The sequence below is a fragment of the Microtus ochrogaster genome, unplaced genomic scaffold (assembly GCF_000317375.1).
Source record: "Microtus ochrogaster isolate Prairie Vole_2 unplaced genomic scaffold, MicOch1.0 UNK56, whole genome shotgun sequence".
Lineage (NCBI taxonomy): Eukaryota > Metazoa > Chordata > Mammalia > Rodentia > Cricetidae > Microtus > Microtus ochrogaster.
In genome coordinates, this window is record NW_004949154.1 from 1,494,757 (window position 1) to 1,507,908 (window position 13,152).

General features: G+C 40.7%; 1 protein-coding gene across 4 annotated transcripts in view; it reads right to left on the reverse strand.

Moving 5' to 3' along the window:
• Positions 1 to 12,043, reverse strand: part of Ms4a13 (membrane spanning 4-domains A13) — a 20,213-nt gene extending 8,170 nt beyond the window's left edge. For 3 of the 4 annotated variants that reach the window (XM_013354644.2, XM_005369661.3, XM_013354643.1), the window contains exons 1-5: positions 11,859 to 12,043; positions 9,010 to 9,125; positions 7,627 to 7,767; positions 3,554 to 3,613; positions 2,630 to 2,749 (exon numbers count right to left, since the gene is read on the reverse strand). In XM_013354644.2, the coding sequence (XP_013210098.1) occupies positions 2,630 to 2,749; positions 3,554 to 3,613; positions 7,627 to 7,767; positions 9,010 to 9,060 (372 nt within the window). In that variant the 5' untranslated portion in view covers positions 9,061 to 9,125; positions 11,859 to 12,043. The remainder of the gene's footprint in view (positions 1 to 2,629; positions 2,750 to 3,553; positions 3,614 to 7,626; positions 7,768 to 9,009; positions 9,126 to 11,858) is intronic. The other variant, XM_026777332.1, reaches the window with a different exon arrangement.
• Positions 12,044 to 13,152: the final 1,109 nt, after the last annotated feature.

Genomic DNA, 13,152 nt, shown 5'->3' on the forward strand with positions numbered 1-13,152 from the left:
ACATTTTCAGGTTCCTTCTGAGATCAGAGGAGGGCTTCAGATTCCTTGGAGCTGAAGGGAAGCTCATAATATCCTGGTTGTAGTCACCCAACATAGATGCTGGGAACCAAATTTGGGGTGCTCTTAACCACTGAGCCATCTTTTTAGCCCTGATAAATAGTTTTTCCTTTTGAGACAGGGTTTTATGTAGCCCAGGCTGGCTTAGAACTTTCCATGCATCTCAGGAGGACCTGAAACTCTTGATCTTGTGGCCTTGCTTACTACAGTGCTTTGGTGGCAGTCAGACAACAACATGCTAGCTTAAGTGTGGGAATATTTCTTTTCCAATACTAATATTTGTGATTCTGATTTTTTCTGATAAGGGTTGACTTTATTGACTTTAGCTCAGATCCATCAATTGGGAAGCCCATTGCTATTTGTTCTAGTCTGAGAGCTTTCCCAGATGTGCAACATCTAGCAGCATCAACTCTATCAGGCCCTCTATGTCCCCTCTCATCCTTCCTCATCCCTGCACATCCTACAGAATCTGAGTTTCCCTGTTCAGGAAGCTTTCTGTGAGCTGGTTCTACCCACTGTGGTCTTCAACTGTGCTGTATCTTCCACTTTTCCTACACAGTTAGACACCTGTTCCTACAAAGTTCACCTCTCATCAATTCCAACATGGTTTTCAGGATGTAGGTTATGTGGCTTTCTTTGGAACACCGTGTAAATCATCTCATATGATTGTCATGCCTTCCATAGTGAGCTGACCACATGGTAATGTACTATTTATGATGAATGTGCATCGAACGCAGGGACTTTGGGATTGTTGAGCCACTTGGCGGTGGTACTAATTTCTTCATTTCTGGTTCAATGAGGAAACCAAGCCTTGAAAAAGAGCTATGACTTACTGGGGGAATGATCCCATGAACTGTATATCCATGTCTTCAATGCAGACAGTTTAATTTCAGAGCTCCTGATTTTATTTACTAGGCAATTTAAGGAAGCAGCAAAAGTAAAACTGTATTTGTGTCGCCAAATAACCTCAATCTGAGTCCACCATTTAAACTGATCATGGGAGGTACTATGTTAGGAAATGTTCTTACAGCATTTTTTGAGTGGATATCCCTCTCTCTGAATTTCTCTGATGTTTGCATATGTGTGGGATGGAGAAGTTCACCATCTTGAGATCTACATTATGTCATCGGGGCTTCTTCCTGAGTCTTGCAGGGAGAGACCCCTTGGAATGAAGGCTGGGCTTCCCCTAGGTCTTCTCTCCATGTTTGCTTCTAGGGATAGGATAGTTTCTGCTGACCTTTTGCATTCTAAAAGCAATCATATAGAAGGTGTCCAACAAATGAAAAAGTATTTCTAAAAAAATTAGTTAGGGGAATTTAATTTGTATTTCATGGGACTAATAAAAATAAAGTTGTCCATGACCCTAATCAATTTAGCATCTCCATATCCAAACAGAATTAAATTATACCATAATAATACTTCCTTAAGGTGTAAAGAAATAGAATACCAAGTCAACACAACTCAAGGAAATCTCTTGTATTATCAACAAGGCTGTTCACATTACTATAGTATGATGTGTTGCACTTCTATGTCTGGGTACAAAGAAACAAGACTGATGCTGAATTACATTTAGTAGTGAGAACTAAAACAAAATCTGCATAATATGCAAAAGCAGGCTGTTATGAAAGTCCTACGTGAGACTGGAAATGACTAGGTATTCACTGTTTAAACATATTAGAGCAACAACAAAGCTCTCTTAGTGGTTTGTTGAATGGCTTAGTGGTCCAGGAATGCACCCTTTTTGCATTAAGATGTCTGTGGAGAGACTGGAAGATGGCTCATCAACGAAGTGCTTGCCTTGTAGATACAGAAATGGAGCTCAATTTCCACTTCCAGAACCCGAGAGAGAGGTGGGGATGTTGTGGGGGAGGGGGGGAATTGAGGGTGCACACTCTGTGCTAGGGAGACAGAGACAGGTTGATGTCTGTGGCTCACTGGCCAGTTAACCTAGCCTACTTGGGGAGATTGGGGCTAATGGCACCATCACAAGGTCAAAGGTGGACAGTGCCTGGGCAATGACACCTGAAGTTATTTTCTGGCCTTTGCATATATACATGCAGCACACACACACACACACACACACACACACACGTGCTGCTCAGGGATCACCTTAGAAGAGCAGGCAAAAAGCTTGTTAAGAGCCATAAATCACAGAGGACCAGTATGAAATAGTGTCCTTGTGTCTTCTGGACTCAGAAGCTCACAGCACCTGTCCTTTCCTGCACAAAATCCACACAAGAGCAAACCAGTCAACATTCCAGCATGGAAGAGGCTGGGGAGAGGCATCTCAGGAGTCTCCATCCCTAACTGAGGGGTTATTGACAGCTGACAGCTTCTGGGTACAGAGAATCAGTTTTCTTAAGGGTAGAGCCCTAGCTAGATAAATCACACTCCAGGGGATGGTCGGGCGGCACAAAATAGGCTTCTCTGGTTATTGAAATAAATAGAACACAGAGATGAAAGTGGGCTAGAGAAATGGGGGTGGTGATATGATCAAACCGTATTGTAGGGAACTCTCAAATACCATTACAAACATAAAAAGAAAGGTGTTTCTATGAAGTCAGTTACTCACTGCTTGTCCATAATTCCTATATGACACAGACCGAAAATGAGCCAATTCCACGACGGTCAGGCTGGCTGCAATGATCGTAACTATTATGCAGAGTATGTTCAGGGACAGGGCGCAGAGGAGCTGGAAGGAGACAAGGAGGAAACGTACAACAGCCGGGAGAAGTACTTTACATTGTTTTTGTGGCAAGTGCTCTTAACTCACAAGCCATCTATCTAGCCCCAGATTTCTTGATGTATAAACATTTAAGATTAGATGAATTGATTTATAAAATTCTAATATTTTTATTTCTAAATATTTTCCACCTACACCATGGACAGGTTTTTTTTTTTTTTTTTGAAAACTCCCTACTTTCATACAAGGTACAACTGTTTTCCCAAAGTGAGTAGAACAGCCAATGAAGTAGTAAATCACAGTAATCACAGACTTTAAAATCACAGACTTTAGATCCTGTAAATAATTTTTGTCACAGTATTCATGCAAAGTTAAGGGTAAAATATCCAAACAAAATTATTATTTAAATTTACATGTTTTAGCGATGTTAACAACCATGATTATTTACTAATACATCTGGTCTACATTAAGTAATTTGTCTCACTTATTTTATAAGGGTGATAGATTTCTTTATTGTTTAGAGGCTAATTTTCTTTATTTTAAAGATTTGTGTATATTTGTGTGTGAGTGCATGCATGTGTGTGTGCAGTTGCCCCCAGAGTCCAGCAGAGGGAGCCAGATCCCTTGGAGTTGGAGCTACTGGAAATTGCAAGTCAACATGGGCACTGGGAACGGAACTCTGGACTTCTGTAAGAGCTGCCAGTGCTCTTAACTGCTGAGCCATCTCTCCAGCCCCAACACTAATTTTCTTTTAAACCCTTTCTCTGTTTTGTGAAAGTCCATAATAGACATATCCCAAACATTTCAACTTACCAAATATTTATTATTTTGATGCTTTGCTGCTCTTACTGTGAAGGCTCCTGAAATGATAAACTAGACACAAAACATGTATTGGTAAATACTCATTGATAATGCTCTGTAATTTAAGTATACTTTAAAACAACTATCTTTCAGAACAAGATTTTCAGGATACTAATAGCAGCAAAGAGAGAAGTTTTAGTAGACAGGGTTGGGACAAGCTTCCATTATGAGATAATCATGGTTTCAAAAGATGACAGATATTGAAAGTAACAGGAGGTCACAACAGGTACCAGCAGGGGACAATGGGCAGGATTTAGGTTGTAGTATATAGCAAGTCCTCTTAAGACTTCCTGAACCAGGGGCCATGTTAGGTTATATGATATCTCTCCTATAACCCATTTAGGTGTTACTCCAACTTCTTTTGTTCCTAGTGAGATACCTGGGACTATAATGCCCATCCAGATGTGGAGAAGTGGTTCATATATCCATTAGACATCATGACTGTAAAAACAGTCTCTTCCCCGAGAGGCAATAGCCACAGGATCCCCAGGCTTTCACTTTGTTTATCTATTTATGTACGCATGCATATCAGGTGCATGTGTGTAACATGCACGTGAGTGTGCAGGTACAAACATCTAATCATACATACGTGTCCTCCTTTATTTTTCCCCATCTTATTGCTTTGAAACAGGGTTTCTCAGTGAACTGGAAGTTTGCTGTTTCAGCTAGGCTGGCTGACCACTGAGTGCTTGGAATTTGGCAGTCTCTGCCCCTCATTGCTGCTGTTACTGGATGTGCAGCCATGCTTGGCTTTTTATGTGGATGTTGGAGATTTGAAGTCAGGTCTTCATGATTGCACGCAGAGCAAGTACTCTTATTTGCTGAGTCATCTTCCCAACCACCTTGCCTTTTATAAAAATTATTTGAGAAGACATTCCACTATTTCCTTTTAGGATTTCTATTTTCCAGGAAGTATAAAGCACCACTGTGTTATTTAAAAGCAGGCTATACAACTTCCCTGAAATAGTCTTTGTCTGTCTTCAGTCTTACTTATTTTTTCTTATGAGTATATATGTGTGTGCTTCCAGTTCCTGCGGAGATCAAAAGTGGAGCTGAAGCTGCAAGAAGTTGTGAGTCCCTTGGTGTGGGTGCGGGGACCAAACCTTGGTCCCCTGTAGGAGCAGCAAGTGCTCTAAATGACTGACCCATCTCTCCGACCTTTGTCTCTTCTATTTTAGTGACTTTAGCAAAAGTTAGTTTTTTTGAAAAGTAGCAGTCATGTTCCACACTTTGAAAAATTATATTAATTTTTTCATACAGTATATTTTTTATAGTCTTCTCCTCCCCCAAGTTCTTTATCCAAATTGATGTTTTTTTTCCTCTCAAAACAAATAAGCAAGCAAATAAACAAGCCATAACCATACCCCACAACAAAAAGACAAACAAAATAAAACAAAACACTGTACCCAAAGCGTCATGGTAAAAGCACAAAGAAAACATGGCCCTGGGTGTGAAACATGGGTTTTCATGTTTGTACACTGACTTCACTGATGAAGCTGCCTCTCTAGACCCCTAAAGTTATTTTTATAATATAAAATGAAACACAATGAACACAAATCATTTCTCTGAGTTTTGTCTGAAAATTCTGTTTTTTTCTCATATTTTTTATTTTCTTCTTTCTTCCATACGCTTTTTATTTATGAGCCAAGTGCACTTTTTCTTATTGGTGAGGCAGTGGATTGCTTATCAACAGGGATGGTTTGGATTTTGTCCTTGACAGCCTGCAGTAGCTCCTGGATAAAGGCAGATGTCTTCAAGGCGACCGTTTCTTTTACTGACCACCTAACCTCCTCCGAGACAGCTGAGTGAGCATCTTTGTTTCGGCACAAGGACAACAGTTTTCTTCTTTCTTCTTTTTTTTGTTATTGTCCCATTGTCTATTTCCACCACTTGCTTTTCCCCTCTAGATTTTTGTTTCAGTTCCATCATCCACCATCCGTGTGCTTGAGGCCACTCACTGACTGCTTCATCATTCACTCCTTTCTAGGTGATTTGAAGGTTTGACCCTCTGAAGACTCTCCTAAACCATTTAATCTTCAGTGATTTATATGTGTGTGTCCTTCTACTTGCTCTGGGTATATGATTCTTTGAATTTCCCCCCCCCCTCAAATCCTGTATAAAGATTACTTGATCTCCATACTCATTCTCTTGCCTTTGTTGGTCCTTTTAAATCTCAGGGTTACACATTCATTCTTGCCACTGCTTGCTGTGGAGGATGTCCTCTGGCATTGTGCTCTAGCAAAGCTTTCCCCACCCTATCTATGCTCTCAGCTCTTCTGTTCCCCATTAAATTCTTTTCACCACCAGCACCAATTTTACAATTCTATGATCAGCCATTACAAATACTCTTTATATCCATTCTCAACTCCAGTTTTTGTTTTTTAAAAAAATCAAACTGGAATCTTTTAACCAAAATCCTGATGAAATGTAGTGTTTTACTCCTGCAGCATTTCTGCATCCACGCGGATAAACATGGCTTGAATAAAGACTTAGCTCACTCACTACGCAGTCATGTTCCTAACCCTTTTGTCCTTAATGCTGTTTAAAGATGAAATTACTTTTCCATAAGCCACATGCCCTCCTCTCTTCTGGTCCGATGCCTGCCCTCACTGTCAGCCCATATGTTTCTTTCTGATACATTGAGATACTTGAAGCTTTTCTAGGAAATTGCCCACATGCTTCCAAAATCAAACCAGAATCTGATCCATTCTTTATTCTTTGTTCCGTTGCCTTAGTACTGTTTACATTAATGCTTATAATTTTCTTGCAAATAATGTCCGGTGCATTATAGGATGCTTAGTAGCATCATTGACTTCTGCTTACTAGATGTAAAACTCCAGAGCATCTCCAGATACTAGGACATGTTCTCTAAAGGGGCAAATAGCACACTAACTGAGAACCATCATGGGGGAACATGACCATAGCTGTTTCTTCACTGAAATTCATTATTTCTTGCCAGCATAAATACATGACCGCAACATTCCCCTTATTACCTCATAACATTTATTGTTTTTTAGTCTGCGTCCACCCCTACACCAGCAAATGATGATAGAAAAGAAAGGGCATGAAGTTGAAAGGGAAATGTGCTGGGGATTCCAAGAGGAGCTGGAGGGAGAGAGTCTGGTAGATAAGACCCAAATGCATTGTACACGAGTATAGAGTTATCAAAAAGTAAATTAAAAATATTAAAATATTCCCTGAGCTCTTATTCCATTTCCCTAAACCAAATCCAATCAGATTTAATGTCATCGTTTTACTGAAACTACTTGTCATGTTTATGACTGGTTACCATATTCATCAGCCCAGTAGTCAGTTTTCAACCTTTATCATACTGACAAACCAACAGAGGATGATAGACCTGATTTTCTTTATGTCTTTGACTTCCAGGGATCCCGCACACTCTCGAGTTTTCTTTCTGCCCGACAGCTGTCTAGAAACCACACCAGAATGCAGGTAATGGCAAACATTAAAAAGTAACCACTAGGGTTTCTAATCCTACTGCACATACTGGCTTTGGGGAGCCTAGGCAGTTTGGATGCTCAACTTACTAAACCTGGATGGAGGTGGGCGGTCCTTGGACTTCCCACAGGACAGGGAACCCTGATTGCTCTTCAAGCTGATGAGGGAGAGGGACTTGATCGGGGGAGGGGGAGGGAAATGGGAGGCGGTGGCGGGGAAGAGACAGAAATCTTTAATAAATAAATAAATTAAAAAAAGTAACCACTACAATGGATTTGATGGTTAAGAAAGTGTCTTTGTCTTTGACACAGCTAGGGTTATGCTATAGTCCATATTGTGGTTTTCTTTGGCTTTCATATCCACATTTCTTTTATAGCGCTTGTAGGTTAAATGATCAATGCATATTTATTGATAGAGGAAATTGGATTTTTGAACAAGTCAGTAAATGGCATTGAGTTATAAGATTCTCCTGAAAACCTCATTTAGAAACTGGCCCCTACCATCTACTAATACTAATCAATATTATTACTGAATTAATGAAATCAACACAAATCTATTCTACTCACAGTAAGTCCCCACAAACCCGTTCCCATTTTGTAAGTCAGAGGTTCATAAGTCCCAAATGTGCCTTTAATTTGTCCCATATACAACAGCAATAGGAAATACCACATGAGAACATGATAGACGCCAAGCATAATCTGGATAACCTGGGGGGAGAGACAGCTGTTAGTACCGAGCGATGTCATGGAAAACACAATCTCAATAAACATTAACAGCTTTATGAAAGATGGAAGTAAGCTAGTCATGCGTTAACTATGGGGTTCTCACTGGTTGTACCAGACACAGTGTCCGTCCAAGAAGAACTCTGCTGGTGCATGGGGGATAAGCTAAAGTTTTTTTTTTTCATTGAAAAATGGTTCTTAAATTCAGAGCTTGTCACTGGGTTCCAGGAGGTCTCACTCACACCATCCCACTAACCAGTCAACCAACCAGCCAGCCAGCCAGCCAGCCAGCCAGCCAGCCAGCCAGCTGCAGAGGCTGGAAGCATGTACATGTATCGGGAGAACAGATTAAGACATTTTCCGCTGCTCTCATGGCGGTCTGTCACCACAGGGCCAAGAGCTCCTGTGCAGCAGTTTGGAGAGCTGGTCTTCATGGTCTAAAAACTCAGAGGAAAAGCTGAAACCTACGGAACAGTTTTCTCCCACTAGGTAGTTATTAAAGTGTGATTTCTCTAACTTCTTAGTGTTTGTTGATAGAACTAGGTAAGCTTTAAGCTCTCAGGTTTGTCACTGAACAGAAATGTGTGTTCACCCTACTGTACAAACATGAGTGCAGTGATAACGAGATCCCCGATAGATCTATTTTAAACTTGCAAACACACCCACACTTTTTAATCTGGTAGTTATTCATGCTGCTAGCTTTCCTTGGGAGTGGTAATTCAGCCCATGTGCTCATATCTCAGCACATCCCTGCTTACGAAGGCCCAGGAGACTAAGCAAAAGCTACAGAAGACAACCAGCATGCTTTGCAAAAAGTTTTTGCTGCTTAGTTATTTAAATGCATCCCTTTCTAGATACAAGGTCACCCTTTTAAAAACTGACATTGTTTAAAACAGTGAATTTTAGTCAATCTGAGTAAAACCTTACTGCTGCAGTGAGTGTGAAGTGCCTTCCATAGGATCACGTGTTGAACGCTCGGCCCCTGGCTGATGGGGCTGTTTGGGAAGGTGGAGGATCACTGGAGAAAGTTAGGTAGTAGAGGTAGGCATGGGTCTTTGCTGTTCACTCTGCAGCTCTTAGATGCATGTGCAATGACCCAGTCCAAAGCTGCCTCCTCCCCACCATGACGACCTGCATCCCTCAGGAATGATCTGCTGAAGCACACCCCTTTGCCTTCAGTTATTTAGAGCGAACTTGATCTCAGTAATGAGAAAGAATGACACTCACCCCTAAGACAACAGTATTTGATGAAGATATTTTTGAATTTCTACATCCCATACTTTCAGAATTTCCTCTGGTTGATTTTGTTTCTAAGCTTCGGTGATATCTTTATTAACAGACTTCTACAAAAGAATACAAAACACATATGTATGCTTTTTCTCAGAGAAAACTCATACATCTGATTCTTATTTGAAAACTTTCTTCCCAAACTCAGAGGCCACAGGAGTTTTCTTTCTATACTTTTCCTCCTCACACCCTTAAGTGCAACCTACCAGTTCTAGTCTCTTTCTGTGGCTAGGAAATACTGATATTTTGAACATGCTATCTTTTCCTATTTCACAGCATTTCTAGATAATAAAGAGTAAAAGTCAACTAAAGAACATTATTAGAAAATTCTCAGTAACGCTTCAACGATTCCTTTATATTCACAATCAACTTAGTGCTAGTCATATTTTGCATTTTCTTCTTTAAAAGGTTTGAGAATTTCAAATATAAATATACTGTGTTTCACAATTTCTATCTCCCCTTCTCCCTCCAACTCCTCTCGTGTCCCCAAATGCTCTTTGGAGTTCACGACCTCTTCTTTTATAATCATCGATGAGATGTAGGTATATACATACATACATATACATGCAAAAGTCAGTAATAAAGGTCATGACACATGACTGATCATGTGACTATTTTTCCTTGATCTTATCTGAAAGAAGGACAGTTTTGACAAAATGATGCTGCAAGTTCAAATCTAATGACTTGATTATTTTTAACGAATCTTTAGTTCCTAAAATTTATTTTCTTCCATGTCCATTAATGCAACAGGAAAGAAACCATGTAACTGAAATAAGCTCTGTGCTTTCACACAGCATCTCCAAGAAGCAATCGAGAGTTGAGACTTAAAGGCAGCCAAGTTTAATTTCTCCACCATGGCCAGATAGCCACGGAACTACAGAACTTGTAGAGGGAAATAATGTGATGCTATCTTAAGAAAGTTGTTAAGTGTCACTTTCAGGGGAAGCAGAATGCAATAAGTTGGGGAGTAAATATTTACTGTCTCTGTAATCTCAAGGAGGTCCACAGGAAAGTCATCCAAGAAAAGAGCTCATAAAATGCTAATCAGAAAAAGTGTGTGTGCATGTGCTTTTAAGATGTCCAGGTTAGTTGTGGGAAGAAAAAGAGCATAGTCATTAAAAAACAAACAAACAAACAAACCAAACTGGTCAGAATTCTTTCTTTAAAAGAAAAACTGGATTTGGTTGTTCTGTAATCCAATTAAGATTCACAATTCTGTAAAAATAAATGAATAATCATTTACTAGTTTTTATTTTCTGGTAATCCCATCACTAATCTAGAAGCAGGTGAAGGACAAGTCCCTCATTTGCTATTCCCAGCCCAACTGTCACACCCTAAAACCAGCACAGATATTCTGGAGCAATTGGAAAGACGTCATGTCTACCATTTATCCTTAGCATCTTCAGCAGAGATACAGCCCATTATTGTCTTCACATAGAGATAAAGCAATCGAAAACAATGATTTTAAGGGAGTAATTCATTTTTTAATTTTGGGCAGTTTCATTCACCTGTGTAATGAATTTTAGCCCTTCTCACCCCGTTATTCTGTTTTACCGTCCCACCTTCTCTGCTAAAACTCTTTCTTTCCAACAAGTCCTTATATTGCTTTCCTCTCTTTTATCTGTCTGACCTGCTGAGTTAAACAGGGTTGACTTCATTAACATGTTATGATGGAGGGGTGGAGCTTCCGAGTCCTTCACCCTCTTATGATGAAGAAGTGATCTCTGCTCACGAGTGTATCAACTGTATTATGTCTGGAGGATGATGTTTCACAATCCCTCCCCAAACTTCTGTGTTTAATCTTTGTACTTTCTCTTCCATGATGCTCCCTGAGCCTGGTGTATGTATGTGTGCGTGTTTGGGGTGTGTGTGTGTGTGTGTGTGTGTGTGTGTGTGTGTGTGTGTGTGAGAAAAATGATTTAAAACATTTAAAATTTTTACTTTAAAAATTGTGTGTCAACATGTGTATTTGGATGCCCGTGCATTAGAGCCCCTGAAGCTGGAGTTAAAGATGGTTGTGAGCTTCCTGATGGGTGCTAGGAACTGAACTCTGATCCTCTGCAAAAGCCGCAAGACTCCTGATCACTGGTCCATCTCACCAGTCTCAAAAAACTATTTTATTTTAATAAAAAGAGGAGAATTTAGTCTAGAGCCTTCAGAGGACACATGAATTCCTTCATGGAATTTGTTGTTTTAATATTTTGATTATGGTGTGTTCTAACTTTTGATTTTTCAGGACCAGCTCAAGTCACTCTGAGTCCCCATAAGCCAAGAAATTCTTTTCTATGTGTTTATGACGAGTCCTGTTTAATTCCCTGGCTGGATGCATCCAGCTGCCCCCTTCCCCTTCTCCCCTTTCTGACTGATAATTTTAATGAATATTTTACTTAAGGTCATTGGTGGGTAATCTTGATGTTATAGTGATGCTAAATATTTAATTTTCCACCCCACTTCACGGCACATCCATATACTGGGACGCGGTGCTAGATAAAATCTAGAATGAGTGGGTGAGAATGAACGAATAAAAAGTTCCTGGGAGCTGATTGTGAGGGTGATTGATGCAGGATTGCTCAGCCCAGGAATTCAAGAGCTATCTGGGCAACGTAGTGAGATCCCACATCCCAAAACCTAAATAAAAATAAAGTTATTTGAAGGTCAAAATGAGAGGGCATAAAAGACGGAGAATGGAGATGGGCTCTCCCTCTTCCTCCCCTCCTCACGCACGGAGTCCTTTCTCCAGACTCCATGTCCATCTGGACACTTAGCAAAAGAAAGCAGCGCACCATTACCTCACATTTCACTTGTTCCAAGTCCCAAGGATCCAGTTAGCCCTGTCAGGCCCAGGCCCAGGCTGAAGAGACAGATCACGGTGGACGGTGCTTTCAGTGCTGGACCTGGCTGCATAGCCATCAGAGGCAGCAGCGCAGCCTAGCGCTCAGCTGGTGGTCAAGCTCCTCAGGCCGCCTGGGTTGTCAAGGGCAACAGCCCTCCCTCAGGGCCGAGGGATGAGTACTAGTGCGCAGACTCACTGGGGCCTGCAGGCCTGCCTGGCTCTGGGCCAGGCCATCAACTTCCTTCTGGAGTCTCTAGCAATGGCTTTCCTGGGCATGGATCCGAGGCTACTTCTTGAGAGGTACTTCTCCCACTGTAGAACGGCTGCAGCCCTTTACCACACAGGGCAGAAGGTTTCAGCTTCTAAAAAGGCAGGTGTCTGAATTAATAGACTCCTCCCACTTCCTCCCTTTATAAATGGCTAAGAAATTAATGGAGAGACTGTTTAGCAAATGGCCAAAAGGTCTTTTTTTTGACCTCCCCATTGGAGAAGTTGTACCTTGCATGCGGTGAAAAGAAGTGTAGCAAGCTGTGGAAAGGTAAGTCAGGTCCGGGAGGGGGGACTGGGAGAGGGCGGGAAAGCAGTGTTCTCTGGTGAACACCAAGGACTTCCCGAGGGGTGAAAGGTGGCACAGTGGAAACTCCTTCAACCACAGCATGCTGTGGAGCTTTCATTTATTCCTGGAAAGATTTAACTAGGCATATTGGAAAAGTTAAAATTCCTACTTGTATTGCAAATATTTAATGGATAATAAGGATGATAATTAAATCCTTTTTTTTGTTTGTTTGTTTGTTTTTTGTTTTCGAGGCAGGGTTTCTTAGTGTAGCTTTGGTGTCTGTCCTGGAACTAGCTCTTGTAGACCAAGCTGGCCTTGAACTTAGAGAGATCCACTTGCCTCTGCCTCCCGAGTGCTGGGACTAACGGAGTACACCACCACCACTTGGTAAATTCTTTTATCTTATAAAGATTTTTTTCTAAATATTTCTAACACTCCTAAAGCTTAATTGCTCAAAAGAGTCAATGAGCAGGGCTTAAAGTTACTGAGATCCTTACCGTACTTTCCAGAGTGTGAAAAAATGGACTAGAAATTGAGCAACTTTGTCTTTTAACCTCTTAGCTAACTTCCTTACCTTGAGACTCTAAGACCGTTCAAATAAGAGAAAACAAAGCACCAAGGTTCTCTTACTTTGAATTGTGTATTGGTTGGTATATCATTAAGGGCTTTTTTATTGTTTTAAATTTCTCTCTCT